This window comes from Eretmochelys imbricata, chromosome 3 (genome assembly GCF_965152235.1).
Source record: "Eretmochelys imbricata isolate rEreImb1 chromosome 3, rEreImb1.hap1, whole genome shotgun sequence".
In the NCBI taxonomy this organism is placed as follows: Eukaryota; Metazoa; Chordata; order Testudines; family Cheloniidae; genus Eretmochelys; species Eretmochelys imbricata.
Genome location: NC_135574.1, coordinates 166800564 through 166817735, shown reverse-complemented (window position 1 = coordinate 166817735; position 17172 = coordinate 166800564). Strand labels below are relative to the sequence as shown.

Below are 17172 nucleotides of genomic sequence, written 5' to 3'. Positions count from 1 at the left end.
GCCAGGTGGTTCCATAACTGTACTTTTCTTTGAACCATCTGGTACTGGCCACTGTCAGAGCAGACAGGATACCAGATTAGGAGGACCCTTGGTCTGACTTAGTGTCACGCTTCATATGTTCCTGTGCAGTTTGATGTGTACATAATATAAGACATATCCTGAATCCCAATAGATAGCCAATTGCCTATCTGTTTTTATACCTATATGTACATTTTGGCATCCTAATGACATAATAACATATGGGGAACAAAGCACCTGTGATGCTGATTTTACCAGAACCCAAAGGATAAAGCATCAGCAACCTAGTTTGTGCACTGTTCCTCCCTCCCCCCTCAGAACCATTCAGATACAAATGCCTTGATCCTCATCTCACTCACACTGGTGGAATTTATGTATAGCTTCATCAATGTCAGTTAAATTATATCAGTGTGAAAACAGTACAGGAGCAGAATCTGGCCAGGGAGAATAACTCTCTCCTTCTGCCCTCTTGTCAGTAATCAAGGATTATTAAATGTCTTGCTACACGCGGTAAAAATCTATTAAATGTAAACTAAGGTGTTCTCTGTACTAAGAACTCCTTCAGTTTATTCCTTAAATGGGATTTTAGTTTCCATGGTATTGCATGTTTTGGCAGAGAAGGTTATATTCTCAACAGGGCATTTAATAGATATTTAGTCAAGTGGTTGCCTCCAGCATGCCATACACATACTAAAAAAAAAAGAAAAAAAAGCCTGTTATGAACTACTTTAGTTCAGACAAACTTTAAATACTCTGCTTAAGAATCTTAACTACAGCTTTTCAGGCTGCCATGGCAAGAAATCAAAGTTTGACAAGAAAAGGAAATGGATCAAGAAACAAGAAGCCCTCCCTGATATTTTGCATGTATCCTTGTAAATCTGTGAATAAAACCGCCTTTTCCCACTTGCTAAAGAATCTATTAAATTTACTTAGTCATCAGAGCAAATCCCACATCTAATGTCACATTGCTACTGGTGACTCATAACTTCAGGAAACCTGCTGAAAGTCTGCAAAATAAAAAGAACCTTAAATCTGATTTCTTGCTCTTGCTTGGTTGTGGCAGGGCTAATATTAGCCTCAGCTAAGTCAGTCTCTGTTTAATCGCTGGTCTCATGAGCTGTGATAAAGATTGGTGCTGTTGTAGGTCAGGAGAAAGGTGTATCAAATAGGGGTTCAGTTTCAAAGGTGTATCAGATTGGGGTTCAGTTTAATCAGTGTGTGTACTGTATGGACTCATAACCTTTTTTTTTTTTTTTTTTTTTTTCCAAGGAACCTTGACTGTGTTGCTATCTTATTGTAAAGTTAATTATAGGTTAGCTGGCTGGAAGACACACTGGAACTTGCCAACTACATGAACTACTAGCTCTGAAGCAAGTAGAAAACTACCAAATTCAGCTCCTTTTTGAAATAGATCTTGGGTTTAAGTCTTCCTGTTGCTTTATAAATGTCACCTTCTACTCAGCATAGAATCTGAGTAGGCAAACTTGCTCCCAATAGGAGCTACTGGAACCTTAAATGGACCGTGCTATTCAATGGAGCAATGTGCTTGTGCATCCCTGGAGACAAGTCCTATGTATAGCAGAAAGTCCTAAGCAAGTTTTCCCAGGCACTGTCAATACACTCCACCCTGACCCAGCTGCTTCACCTCTAGGAGCAAAATGCTAATTTGTTCTTAGAGCTTATTCAGTCCCTTGCCTTTCTGCCAAGACTGCCAATAGGGTACTAATTGTGAGGGTGTGTTTTTTAGATGTGGCTGTCAAGTCCATGAGGAACTGGACTGAGGCCACCAACTTATTTCACATAGGCTACTAAGTAACTGTCAGTAACTACTTTTACTCATGTCATTGGTGTGAAATTGATTTCTCCCCTGCTTTGAGCCATTCAGTTCTATGTGGAGCATTGTTTTCAATAAATCCAGAGAGACTGTGCTGAATTCTTGGGAATAAGTGATACCTTCCAAGATACAGTAGAACCTCAGAGTTACAAACACCTTGGGAATGGAGGTTGTTCGTAACTCTGAAACATTCATAACTCTGAACAAAACATTATGGTTGTTCTTTCAAAAGTTTACAACTGAACATTACTTAATACAGCTTTGAAACTTTACTATGCTGCGTTTAATCATCTGAATTTAAATGAAACAAGCACAGAAACAGTTTCCTTACCTTGTCAAATCTTTTATTAAATTTTCCCTTTATATTTTGTAGTTTATTTTTAACAGAGTTCTGTACTGTATTTCCTTTTTTTTTTCTGGTCTCTGCTGCTGCCTGATTGTGTACTTCTTGTTCCAAATGACGTGTATGGTTGACCAGTCAGTTCATAACTCTGGTGTTCGTAACTCTGAAGTTCTACTGTACCTAGGCATGAAGGATAAGCTTGTGACTAAAGTACAGGCATTAAGGAGATCGGTGTTCTCTTCTCAACTCTGCCACAGACGTTCAAGCATGACCTTAAGTAGGCAATTCTAATCTCTTTGTGCCTGAGAGCTATACAAAACGGGGAAAATATTTGCATACCTCGGAGGGGTGTTGGGAAGCTTATTTCACTGTAGAGTGCTTTGAGATCCTTGATGAAAGACACCATAGTATTCTACTTCAGCAGAGTGGAGCCTTCCTTGGTGATGCTTTTGATGCAGAAATCCAACTGATTTTAAATTGTGGATTGTTTTTTTAGATTTCTGAGCCCCATCTTCCTCCCATGATGCTCCTTGGCCATTCTCAAGAGGTTACCTCCATTGCCTGGTGTCCTTCAGACTTCACTAAGGTTAGTTTCTAGAAAAACTGTTTCGGAATGTCCTGTGAAACCAATGAATGAAGGACCAGATGTGACCACGGTAGTGTTTGTTTTACAAAACTTGAGGGGGTATTTTGACCGGGGGTGGAATCTTCTCTGTATGGAAAGCCTTGTTGAAAAGAAAATGGCATAGATGAGCTGGCTTGCTACACTCTTCCCTTCACATAGAGTTAGAGCTAATCCAAAATGTTTTCATGAAAATTCCTAAGACGGTTTAGTGCTGTGAGTTTAAAGTCTAGATTATTTTTTTCATTTTTTGAAATATTCCACAAATTTTTTTAAAAAAAATCAGAATTTTCAATTATTTTTTCATTTTTAAAAAGTTTTCTATTTTGATAAAAGCTACCAAATGATTAAGCCGACCAGTCAAAATTGGTGATTACTTTAAAAAAAAATTCTGCTACAAAAAAGCCATAAACGGTAAACAAAAGTTTTGAGTGAGAAATGGAAAATTTCAAGAAAATAAAAATGTTTTTTGCGAAAATGTTTAATTTTTGGGAGGGAGGCCATTTTTTGTGGCATCAACCCACATTGCCCGCACTACATTTTCAACCAAATCCTCAAGTGAATTCAATATGATGCTGTACTGAATTTTTTCAGGTAATTTGAGTCCTTTGATAACTATTAGTAACTTGGAAAAGTCTGTTCCTGGAAATGTATGAAGGCCTTTCCTGATGGAAATTGTTATGCTAACAAATTTGTTGATTATTGATTAATCTAAATGTTATACTGGCAAAATTTGAAGCCATTTCTTCAAGGTCTTCATATGCTTATGAGTTTTGTTGATGTCGTCTGCTGTCTGTCCACTGGTATGTTTGCAAATCTAGTGCGCTGAGAGCTTTAGTGGGAGGATGGAAAGAACATTAATGTCTGTTCTTTCAATAAGCCATATGGAGTCTGTCAACATGACTTCTAATTCAATGCTAAATCCAAGAGCCTCACTGTCCTGAACCATATCTTAATGAAAATGCAAGGGTCAGCATTAGTGGTTCCCCCATATGGCCATCACTGGAGGGGAGGGAATTGTTGGCATGGAGAGTAGGGTTAAGGGACCAGTCTATCTCCAAATCAGGAAGAAGCCCTCCCACAGCTATGATATCCGAGGAGTCCCATAGAGTTTCTTGCTGGCAGTTTCAGTTGCCCCTCTGCCCACCATTGTTAATCAGCTACTTTCTCTAGGCATCACAGTAGGCCCTCAGGAGGGATTTGAATTAGGATCGGGTAGTGGCTTTGCAGACAAGCTCAAGAAGTATTTTCCAGTTGTAGGGGTGGCATAGGAATTGCCGTGCTGGATGAGATCTCTGTTCCATCAGGTCCAGTATCCTGGCCATGGTAGCATGGGAGAAGAAAACAAACAGGGCATTAAAATCTGGGCCAATGTAAAAGGAGTCAAAGGCAGTTCAGAAAGGAGTGGTGGTTAGGCAGGTCCTCAAATGCAAGGACAAGAAGCTTGAAGTTGATGCAGAGGAGATGAGGAGCCAATGGAAAGACTGGAAGAGGCGAGTGATGTGGTCTGAACCCCAGGCAAGGAAGACAAGCCTACCAGCAGTGTTTTGTAGAGCTGATGTTGGTGTTGGGGAGGCCAGAGGAAAGACGTCTTGATTACTGTGCACATAGGCCTTAGCTCTTCTTTCTTTCTTTCTTTTTTGTTTTCACTAATTCCCAGGTGCATCACTGTGTACACAGCACAAAGGGAGATTAATAAAAGTTCTGATGCTTGCTGGGCAGGTTCCATTGATTATTTGGAAGAGCAACTTGCCATTATATAGGGATCTGCTGTACCTAAACTTTAGTCCTGTCTCTTGCTTTTCTGTACCAAGTGCTGCTGACATTGGATGATGGCAAAGTCTGCAAAGACTGCTTAGTGACGCAATTCCAGCATTTGTCCTTGTTCCAACATTACCTATTTAGAACACGGCAAATGTTTGTCCCCAAACAAGGAAAGGTGAGGAGTGAGAGAAGGAGCATTGGACATTGATACAAAACGTTGAATTCTTATCTTCTGCTGTCTGTTTCCTCTTGGAACATGAGCTTTGGATTGTGTTTGGGTTTCTGCTATTATTTACTGAGTTACTGAAATGTCAATAAACAAATACTGTATATATTGGCATTTGTGGAGCAAATGGCTGCCTGCCACAGAATCTTCACAAAGCAAATGGGGAGGCTGCGATTTCTTTGCCATAAAAGGGATAGATGGAGGCTTTCTCCTGTCAGATCACATTCAAGGGAAATAGATAGCTTTTTCCTCTGGTACAGTAATTAGAGAGCATTTGTTTTTCGCTGGCAGTTCCTTTACCTATTTGTTAGTGGGCAAGGAGGGCTCCAGGCAGAACACTTATTGGCACGGAGTGCTGAGAGTACCAACTCTCTTGGATTGATTTGCCAGGGACTGTGGGACCTGGCTTCACAGTGGCCTAACCTACTGACTTATGCTGTAGATCGCCACATGTTCTGATGACAACACTGTGAGGATTTGGCGCTTACGGCGTGACTATGATAAGGAGAGACTGACATCAGGCAAAGTCAACTTGGTAGGCTGGGTCTGTCAGAAGAAACCAGAAGAGCAAAATGGAATAGGTAAGGCCCTTAGGGGTATTTTGTCCCACAACATAGGAAGAGGACGTCAGAATTCTATGTATTTACTGGTTCAGGAAAAGCTTTCCCCTTGGCTATTGCTCTTCATTTCTTTAGAAATGTGAATTCATGCATTTTCCCAGGCCTGATGCACCATCCAGTAAAGGGCTGGTACTGCATATGCAGCCCTGGAGCTTTGAAATTTTCCTCTTGCCCAGCAGATGAATTCAATTAAATAACACTGACTTCCTCTCTTTTTGCTTTTAAACAAAACAAAGCACTCACTTTCTACAGGACAAGGTGCCTTTTCAACATTCCAGAACTATACACACCTGCTTCTAAACTCTTACATTCCATTAGAAATGTAATCTTCATTTGACTCTGTCTTGCTGTAAATTATTGTTCCAGCACAATACAGTAGTACTTACTGTAAGACCCAGACATGTGCAGTTCAGTGATGGCTTTCTAAAATGCACCAATTCTTTCACCACTGATGTGTGTACATGGACATCTATTCACAAATATTATAAAATAAACCAATAATAAATCATGGAGACTCCTCGCCCATCAACTTGTTAGGATTAGTTAATAAATGCCGTCCCCTTCTGGAAAGCCTGGGAGATCAGATAGGCTTTGCAGTATCCCGTGAATGTCAACAGACTTGGGTACTGTGAGACCAAGCATGTCATGTTTTGGTCTAGAACTTAATTGTAAACACCCTGCCAGAGTCCTCACCAAGGAAATGAAGGGTCCATTAGCTCCAATGCTGATCCAAACTGCTGCAGGACCATAGAAGGATAGGCAGTCTCTTGGCACGTCCCAAACCATGTGTGAGAAGTCTTGGATCAGAGAGCTAACTTAGTTTGTGTTGAACATGCATCAAGTGTCACATTAGTGTATGGTTGAAATGAAAAGGGAAGGGGAATAAACCCCTCAGCAAAGTGGAATATGAAGATAACTGTATCAGAAATACAGAAATATTTAAAATTTGGACCAAAACTGAGTTGGTAGTGGCTGGTTGGTGTCATTTCCTGTGTTGGTCCATCTCCCTCCATTGACTTTCGAAGTGTGCTTCACCTTCATTGTTGTAAATACAAGTGGAAGGTTTTGTAATCCCCCATATTAGGATAACATAAAAATTAACTTTTTGCCAGTGCGTAACTGTCTTGCAGGAAACTTGCGGGACAATAGGTGGGTAAGTGCCAGCTCTCTTCCATAGTTGCTCACGACACACATTCATGCACTTTGTTTCAGTGAGCTGCTGAGAAACTATTTCACATTCTATTCCCTGAGAAATAAATATGGACATTAGTCTTGTCAAGAAGCTTGAAAACCCAAAGCTGCCTGTACCCTGGATCTTTACAAATTGAATTTGGCAATTACACTAGATAAAATATCATTTCTCCTTGTTTTCTATGCATTAAAACAACCCAGGAGGGAAGAGGAAGCACACAGACCTTGTGTATGCAACAGCAGGCTTCCTGCTGACCTTGGCTCTTTGAACACAAAACACATGCTGTTAGAATACGGGAGCTATCTGCAAACTGATTCATAGTTGGCTAACCAAACAGCATTTCAGGACTGCTTAGATGAAATCTAGATTGCATCCTACCCATTTAAATGGAACAAATTGTGAAGTTGTGGCTGTGCGTTGACTGTTGACCTGCACTGTGGCATGCAGCAAGCACAGCTTCCTTCCCTTGAGAAATTATGTATGTAAATTTGCTAAGTGATATTAATTTCTCTGCACTTCATGTAACCAGAATCGCTAGACCTGGGCTGTACCTTGAATTTGTGATTTTTTTGATTCTTGAAGTCCATAATGTTGCTGTAAAAATTTGATAGGGTGAGGGCAAGAGAGAGAGAAATCTCCACTGTTCGTATACATTGTGCATTTATCTGTCTGAGTCCTACAGATACATACATCATTTGACTGGTAGCTTGGTAGAGGCTTGCACTCAGTGTTAAAAATAACAGCCTTGCAGAATGTCAGTAAGTGGTATCAATGGCAATAGACTTGACTTGTTAACAGAATTTGAGGTCTGAATGTTTGACTGGTGCACAAACTGCTACAAAAAAGCTTGCTGCTTCTGTTCTGTTTCCCAGCACTGGAACACAGGCATTTGAATTACAGGCTACCTTTCATCATCCCCATCAATACAGCATCTAAATCAAGATAACTTCCACTTTTCTAGAGGTAGTGACTCCAGAATATATTTTTAAGTCTGCCACGGTTGTGGGCAGCCACATCCTCTTTCCAGCTCATCACCCCACATTTCTCATGTATGAAATTTGTAGCTAATCACTAGTGAGAGAGGGTTGCTGAGATCACTGCTACCCTTCTTCCACATCTAAGAGCTTACATTTTAAGTACAATTAATTCTCCAGCTGAGATAATATAGTCCTGTAAGTAAGTGCTCATTAAGGCCAAGATTAAAAGACCAAATCTTAGCAGTGACCCTGCTATGAGTTCATAATAACTTGCTTCAGTCTAGACTAATAAATATCATTGGGGAAGGAATAATTAACTCCACTTTGTGCTTTAAAGTGGTTTCAGAGTAACAGCCGTGTTAGTCTGTATTCGCAAAAAGAAAAGGAGTACTTGTGGCACCTTAGAGACTAACCAATTTATTTGAGCATGAGCTTTCGTGAGCTACAGCTCACTTCATCGGATGCATACCGTGGAAACTGCAGCAGACTTTATATATACACAGAGAATATGAAACAATACCTCCTCCCACCCCACTGTCCTGCTGGTAATAGCTTATCTAAAGTGATCATCAGGTTGGGCCATTTCCAGCACAAATCCAGGTTTTCTCACCCTCCACCCCCCCACACAAATTCACTCTCCTGCTGGCCCAGGAAAGCTCATGCTCAAATAAATTGGTTAGTCTCTAAGGTGCCACAAGTACTCCTTTTCTTTTTTTAAAGTGGTTGACATTTGTATTCTACTCTGTTTGCTCAGCACATGAATTTAAAGGTGCAGAGACAGTATTGGGCAATATAATATGAGAGTCTTCAGGAAGGATAAGGATCAAAAAAAGGCTTATGTATAGTGTGTTATTGAGAAGTTATGTAGGTGTTTACACTATGCACATCTCACAAGTAAGTACGAGATTCTAAAAAAAATGGCATTTCATTCACACAAGACTTCAGCATCCTAATTAAGTACTTTACCACATAACAGCTAATGCTGAGAATTAAGAGTTTCAGACTAAATCCCTGGTATGCAGCAAATGTTTAGAGCCCTTTTGCTCCTTGGTGAAACAGTGTGCTTAAGGTGGCTAACGTGCTGTCTTATTTAATTGTACCACCTCAAGTTTAAGGCCAAAAAGGTTCCTTCAGATACATGACATTCCAGCATCTGAAAAGCAGGCATTGGACACACATTAGTACATCCTCTCTCTTCAAAGTAAAATATCTCTTTAAAAAACAACTTAATTAATGATTTGTTTTGGCCTGAGATGTAGCTTAAATGCGTGCTGCCCTCAGATTTATTGTGGGATTTCTAGTGTACAGCTTATAAACACTGATGACTATGCTTTGCTTTACAATGTAAGAAGTGGGCACGCAATTGAGTAGATGGATTTATATGCAGTTTATTTCATAACATGCTGATGATTTCAATAGCCACTGTGCTATATGTACATGGAAATTGCTTATTAAAAAAAAAAAATCACTTATTTGTCATGGCAACCAATCCATCAGTTACTTCCTTGGAATCTAAGACCTCGTACAAGATGCGGGGAATTTCTAGCCTGTCCCTTTGCACTGTAAATAACTGACCTCTACCCAGTAATCTATTCCTTGCAGAATATTTTCCAGCAAAAGGATAGTAGGAGTAAAGTGAAACCTTTCTTAGCTCCCACCTTAACTATCTTATTGGTGTACGAATGTCAAAGCCTAGTTGGGACAATTATCCATAATGGAGAGCATTCTAATCTAAGGCTTCATCTACCTGACAACTAGTTGTGGGACTGGGTTACAATGTTTCCTGACCTGGTTAAAAACCACTTATAAATGGTAGTGTAGATGGGATCTGATGATGTCCCCATAACTGAACTAAAGCTTTGGACAGTTCTGGGTTTTAAGTGAGCTACAGGGATACAGGTCACATCTACAAAACTTCTAAGTGCACTAAATCCTGACGCAGTTATAGCTATTGTACAGATTGGTCCTCAGGAAAAAAAATAACTGGGCTGAGGCACTTTCTAAAATATGCTTCCCTCTCTTCCCATTGCGGCTATCTTAGGAGGCCAGATTACACTGGACAAGGTCAATGACTAAAATACGTCTTGATCCTTCTGTCCATTTTAGTCCTCTGATTGCAGTTCTTTTAAGAGGTGCCAGTTACAACTGAGGTAGACGAGTGCCATCAAATAAGCATCCTGTGTTCTGTGGAGTTTTCAAAAATGCTCAGTATTGGCCTAACTCTGCTGCTGTTGAAATCACTGGGATCTTAGAGGTGTTTAGATCTGGGATGGGGAGCATTAGACAAATAGGTAAGCTGCTAAATTCAGATTCTGAATGTCCCAGAGTTTTGGGGGCTTCTTTAAGGCCTATCTTTAATCTGTCTCTCTTCACTTGCTGTTGCTGTACTGTGTAATTCACGTGACGGTTTTGTTTCTCTTCCATCAGTACTACCAGTCAGCACTCAGAGTACTCCTGCAAAAGTCTCCATGGTGGGCAGCCCATGCATTTCCTCACCACGGCCAGCAGCTTGTGCTCCCAACTATACCGGGGACCTTCCTCTTTCTACCAACACTCCAACATTCTCTCTCAAAACCCCAACAGTCAAGGCCCACACTCCAGCGAAGCAAAGTGAAGCCATATCAGGCCCTTCTCCCAAACCAACATCTTCCACCAAGATGTCCATTAAACACTGGGTTACCAGGACTCCGTACGCCTCTCCACCGGGGATGGGAACAAAGACGCCTTCTCCAAGAAAAGCTCTGGCAGAGGTCACACAGGGTCTTCCAGTGGCAGTTGGCACTCCCGTAGAACCACATTCACGGTTTGAGAAGCGAGCCAAAAGGAGGCTGGAGTCCAGCAAGGGAAATCACATGGGGCAGAAGTGTCTGAAAAGCTGCAGTTGTGTGACTGAGCTGGACCCAGTGGCTAAAAAATCCAGGCTGGATTTGTGCTTTTTGGCAGCAGGCCAAAAGGCCGGTAATGAAGACTGTCTGAGCCTTGCTGAGTTGAATAATGGAACTGAAGGAGGTGGCCAAAGTCCAAAGGAGCCATCCCTTCCTGAAAGCCCTCTTAATCAGGCAGGCTTCCAGACTCCCCCTTTTCCTTTAAAGAACTCCTGCAGGAAAGGGGCTGATGTGCTGGACAAAGAGAACAGTTCACCTGGGGGAAAAAACTGGCTGTCTGCAATGGGAGAGAAGCTGAAGACTAGCAAGGCCAGTAGCCAAAAGGCGTCAGGCAACAGCCCCCAGTCCTCTCGGAGTCCCAGTACAAGACAAGAGGCAGCAACTGCAGCCAGTCCATCGGGACCTGTAAGTAGATTAGCCATGGTTACAACAGCAGAGAAAGGGTTGAACTCTGGGTTCTGTTCTCTTCTTGCTGTGTTGCACAACTCCCATTTGCAAGCAGTTAACTTGTGTATCAAAAGGATCATCAGACCTCATTGCTTGGGGGAGGAGGGGGTGGGGAAGGAAGGGAAATCTGATATAACAAGCCCCAGTATCTCTGCCATACAGGGTAATGATGTTATAGTCTTGGGAGAGAGAAGCAGAACTGATGTTGCTCATCTGAAAATGATTTGGAACAGAGTACTGGAAAACGTTCATTGTCTATGACACTGGCACTTACAATGCAGTTCTACTCTGAAAATAACAGCAGCACTTACTTGACAGATCTGCTGCTTACATGTATTCACAGCCATATCTGCCCACTTAGGTGACATAGATTGGCCCCCACTAGCACTGCAGACCCAACCCAGCTTTTGGAGAAAATGAGCTGAATTTTATTCTAGCTCTTGTATCAACAGAATTTGTACGTCTGTAACAATTGTGGGACTAAATTCTACCCGCGGTTACATCTGTGGAAAAACCATTGAAAACAAAGGGATTGCACAACTGTCAGAGGGCAGAACTTGGCCTGCAGACTCCTTACTACTTGTGTTGTGCAAGAAAGCAGGAACCCAGCCTGACTTTCAGATCCTAGGGTGAGTTTGCAGAGCGGTTAAAATGGTTGGCAGATGAGGAGTTTTTTGTGCTTTAGAGCAAATTCTCAATTTGCATGTTGTCATTGAATCAATACACATGGAATCCCATGATGCCCGTAACTTCCAAAGTTAGTTTTCAGAGGACCGCTGAGCTTTGTTTATAAAACTGATAACTGAGGTATGATTATTACAATCTTTAGTTACACCAGAATTTGAAATTTGATGGGAGAATATAATTTGGGCTACAAATAATCTTTGAAACTGTCATCATGACTGGGGCTTATCTTGGTAAAATTGCTTCCTATTGACCTAAATTTTGTCTCACACCAGCACTTGGGTTCATAGAATGCTAACAATACAGGCTATTCAGTAATGCACTTCAGAGGCTTAGTCCTTTCATGATTGAATGTCTTTCTAAACAACATTCTCCAGCTCTACCACAGATTGGTCTTGATGCAAATGAAAAATCTGTGGCCTGTGTTACGCAGGTCAGAGTAGATGATCATAATGATGCCTTCTGGTCTTAAAATCTATGAAATTTTGTATCTGGTGGAGACAGGGTAAGAACTAGAGCCCCTAGCTCTTCTCATAGAGCAGTAGGGTAACGCCAGGATTTTAGCAAATGTTTCCTGTCTCCAAATAGGATCTGAATGTCCCAGAAGCCATACAAATTATTCCAAAGAACATAATAGTTGTCCTTTTAACAGTATGTAACTTGGCAGCTCCTCAACATATGCAAGCTGTCGCAGTTATGGAGGGGAGAAGCTTAAAAGACTTCTACGGTGTGTGCAGAGTTTAACCTGGAAGAACTAGATGGGGTATCTACTGTCAAATACATATGTTTATACTTGACTTGAATCTCTTCCAGGTTGCAGTCACTTCAGTTTCCATGAGGAAGATCTGCACGTACTTCCATCGAAAGTCACAAGATGACTAGTGCAGTATGCTGCATTTAAAAGAAACTGTAGCCCTGGATGTTGACACACCACTGGTGCTACCAAGAGTGGATTTAGCAACACAGAAGGAGGAAGACACTAGGATTAGCCAATGCATTGTTGGCCCTTAATAAAGCTGGATTTTTTTATTCTCTTGTTCTTTAAATTCTTTTATAAAATCTATTACATTCTGTAGCCTCAAGTTATTTGAACATGAAACATGTAGGATGCTAATTAATGGAGACTCACATGCCATTAACATGAAGTAGGTGATGGATTTTAAAATATATGTTTGCTTTTAATACGTCACTCAGTTAAATGTTCCCCCATGAGTTCTTTTGCACATGGCATCTGTGAAATGCTCTAGTTATCTCTGGAAAGAGACCTTTGATGTGTGTTATTAACATTGTCAAATACAACTTGTTAGTTGATATTTGTTTCATTATGTCTGATCTTGAAACTTTTGTTTCAAAATCACATCTTGGCAAAACACAAACCATCTCTTTTTGATAGCAGCTGAATAGAGATGGCTGTGGAGAAACTGTTGTTGCAGATAGACGGGAGCCACCATTTCTGCTAAAGGATATTTCTACAGCTTGTTCCTCTTGTATAACAGTGACTCTCCCATTTCAGCAAAGAAGCTTGTAAATTCGACTTAACTGCCTGTAAATACAAAACATTTTAATGTTCCAGAGTGTCTGTCTTACTGTTCCAGTGTTGCATGTGGTGCTTGCTGTGTGAGGAAAAAATACAGCATAGCTAAGGGCATTTTTGCCTCCTTTTTAAAAAAATTCCCCTCTCCTACCACCTCCCAAGTTTACTGCTTTCCATACTCCTGCCTCTGCTAGCCCAAGGACACCCATGGTAGTCTTGTAACCATGGAGACCATGGCTGTCGAGGCTGGAAGCCTGATCGCCCCTTTTAAATCAAATATCGTCAAGGTCGGTTAGAAGTTATCAGATTATAGTCTATCCCAAACAAAATTGGCTTTAGAAGAAAGCAGTCCATACTAGCTTATTGACCTTTTATGGATGTAAATTGTAGCATAACTGTCTTGATGTTGGAGGCAGGAAAAAAAAATCCACTTTACAGAGTTAAGGTTGTAATATTAATATTAATGCTTAAAAGGCTTGGATTGGAGAATAATGTATATAATTGGGTAGTGTGATTATGGTAGGCTGTCCCAAAAGAGGTCAGGATTCTGCAGCTAAAGCTCTTTGTCATCACTGCTGGTTGTTCAGACTGAAACCTCTTGCTGGTGCTAAAACGTAATGAAGGGACACTGAGGTGTAATGAGCCAGATAGAATTCAAATAGATATGTTACACTAATGATGACTAACTCACAAGTTACTGGTTCAATACAGGAGTAACTGGCTGAAATTCTAAGGTCTGTATTTCACAGGAGGTCAGACTAAATGATCCAGTGGTCCCTTCTGGCCTTAAAAATCTATGAAAGTCTGTCTGTTTCAAGCCTCAGGATTGCAGACCTACTGAATGTTATTTAAAGGAACACAATAGAATTAAGTCACACTTCTGTCTGAAACTTTTGCACCTACTAATGTTAAGTGATATATTTCTATAACTGAAATGGATTACTGTGTGCATTGGAAAGCACTTTATGTAGTCTGACGTAATGACAGGTTTCAGAGTAGCAGCCGTGTTAGTCTGTATCCGCAAAAAGAAAAGGCGTACTTGTGGCACCTCAGAGCCTAACAAATTTATTTGAGCATGAGCTTTTGAGAGCTACTGCTCACTTCATCCGATGTGGTAGCTCACGAAAGCTTATGCTCAAATAAATGTGTTAGGCTCTAAGGTGCCACAAGTACCCCTTTTCTTTTTGAGTACTCTGTTTCATTGAGCCCTGTATCGCCAGTTTCTCTTTACACAGCAAGGAGGGAGAGAAATACACTATGTTTTAAAAAAAAATTGTGATGGTAAAACTGCGCTGTTGGCAGGAGGACTCAAAGGCAGGTATAGAACCTGAAATTACTTTCTAATTTTTGTAACATTGACTCAGTTTCAAGTTGACAGCAACCATCTAGCTTTGGAGAAATATCAAACTAACATTAAACGGGACAAGTAAAATATATTTCAGCCATATATGAAATCTTGCTTCAAAAATTGAGATCTTTAAGTGGTAACTGAGTCAATCCAATATCTTGAGCTAACTAAGACTAAAAAAACCTGACATTTTGATGTTCAAAAGTAGCTCACCATTAAACTTGACCTTAAAGGGTGGGAGGAATTGAAACTTAACATAGAGGGCAAACTAAAGGCAATAGGACAGTTTAATGTTCTGCTAAGTATCTTACACACTTGTAACCAAACTCTGCTGATTTGTACTCTGTATTACCAGTGGTTTCAGGGGAGCTGCATAACAAGTATAAACCCCCACAGAAATTCCATGGGTGTCCCCCCCAACCCCAGCTTTGTGAGGTTACAGTTGTGAGGGGATTTAGGATGGTGAGGGTGAAATTTTGGTCCTCTTGAAGTGAATCCCTCTCATACTTTTCATAATATCTTCCACTTCTGGGACTAACTCCCACACCTGAATCCTTACTCATCTCTACTCCTCAGCTGATTATTCAGGGGTTTAGAAGTGTAAATGGGCAAAATACCTGGTCAGATAATCTTCAGTGGGAATGTGAGAACCCTTCTCCTTTCATAGCAGCTCTGCACAGCTTCTTACCTCAAGCACATAAAATCAATTTGGCTAACACTATGAAGACACAAAACATAACTCAATCCCTTATTCTTATGTAGTCAAAGTGACACAGTCTGATCCTGACAAAAAGCTTGGCTCCAGGGGAATAAGAAAGGAATTGTTCATATGAATCACTTGGTTTGTGATGTGACAGTCTCTTGTTTTCAGACTGCGGAGAATTGCATAATGTGGTTTAAGACAACTAGTAATGTCTTTACCTGGGGCATCTGCTCAAGCATTTAATATGTATGTCCCCAAGCAACTGAACCCACCTGCTTGTCTTGACAGAACCAAATGTATTTCGAAAACAGGTTTTCTCCTACATGATCCCCAAATACTCTCTAGCCTCAGACTTCACAAAAAAAAACAAATTAAAAATTCTCCATAATAAATTATTCCAAAATCTTAGTATTCTAGCTCTCCTCCATTCCCTACAGGAGTGCTGATTCTCTTCCCAACAGTCTTATGGGGTGTGCCTTACAGTCTTTGCCATTTTTTTCATGCTGGGAATTCTGCTGCAGATGTCATACGTCCAGTCAGAGCTGTCTGGCCTCTTAATTATACCTCGGTCAGTCCTCCTTGTATCTTCCTTTTCCCTAGAGATTGATTTCTGTAAGTCACCTCTCAGAACTATACTGTTGTAGTATTGGTGAATATTTGCACCCCTATTTTATTGAATGCGGCAAAGATATTTGCAAGAATTTAGGTTGTGATGTGCTTCCTGCATCATTGGGAAACTAGAACTTTTTCAGAAATGCCTAAGTGAGACTATAGGTAAAATTTTCAAGTGCCACCTAAATCACTTTTTAAAATGGGACTTAAAAGCCTAAATCATTTTGGCTTTTTTTTTAACACGTGACCCATAATTGTGCTGGCAATGATTTTGTGTTTCAGATGCGCATCCCCTCTTAACACTCACTACTTATTGCAACTGTTGGAACTAGTGTCCATTTTCCTGTTAATGTTTGTGTCAGATTCTTCTGGCTGGTTATATTAATTTGTTCCCATATGAATGTTTTGAATTGTTGAACCTAGGATTTCATATTTTATCTATCCTGTTCTGTATTTGGGAATTTAATTGTATGATACAGTTTTACTTTGGAAACAAGCATTCTCCAACCAGGAATTTGCCATGAGAATCCATTAGACACTCACATATGCCACCATGTTGAGAGGTCCCTTTGTTGCAGTCACATGCATTCTGAGGTCTCTTCCAAAAGTTTCTGATCTTTCAATATTTCTCAAGATAAAGCCTTAGAAAGACTTGTAGATTCCATTGACACTAGGTGGGAAGCAGTGCTTGGGAGTCTTTCTGTCCCCAGGTCTATTGTGCTCAAGACACTTTAATGCTGACTTGAGCACTTGTCTATATGAGAGGTAAATTGTCAGCCTCTAATTCTTTTCAATCACTCAGTAAAATAAATGAATGACTTCTTACCCCAGTGTAGCATTTTTGTGCCATCATGCAGAAAACTATTGCTCATTGACCTCCTTTGGATTTCTTTGACTTCCCAGCCTGCAAGATAGATCAAATATCAGATTTTGGGCATAGAAGGTGTTTTGCTACTCAGTAATCTCTTTCATGGGGTTGGAATAGCCATAGAGTAGTTTTGACCATAACCAGTGCTCTGTTTAGACAGTGGAAAAAGCCAGAGATCGTAGAAAAAAGTGACCGAATAAAGCCAGTCCCAAGGATGGGAGGGGGCACACCTCCATAGTTTATTTTAAAGTAGTTTGTCTAAAGGGATGCTTAAAGGGAATAGACCCAAAACTCACTTAGGGGATTTTTTTTTCTTTGAAAAGGGGAGGTGGGGTGAGGAGTAATGCCAGTAGCTTTGTAGCAATGAGTGCTACAATACTAAAGCAGCACGAACCTAGGGAGATGAAACCAAAATTCTGCTTGGGAACTACATTTCATTTCTAAACTTCCACCTGGTTGTTTTTAAAGAGAACAAAAATCTATTAAAATTATGCA

General features: G+C 40.5%; 1 protein-coding gene across 1 annotated transcript in view; it reads left to right on the top strand.

Moving 5' to 3' along the window:
* Positions 1 to 12814, top strand: part of DTL (denticleless E3 ubiquitin protein ligase adapter) — a 32902-nt gene extending 20088 nt beyond the window's left edge. Inside the window, exons 12-15 of the mRNA XM_077813784.1 lie at positions 2692 to 2781; positions 5250 to 5388; positions 10024 to 10886; positions 12426 to 12814. Of these exons, the coding sequence (XP_077669910.1) occupies positions 2692 to 2781; positions 5250 to 5388; positions 10024 to 10886; positions 12426 to 12494 (1161 nt within the window). The 3' untranslated portion in view covers positions 12495 to 12814. The remainder of the gene's footprint in view (positions 1 to 2691; positions 2782 to 5249; positions 5389 to 10023; positions 10887 to 12425) is intronic.
* Positions 12815 to 17172: the final 4358 nt, after the last annotated feature.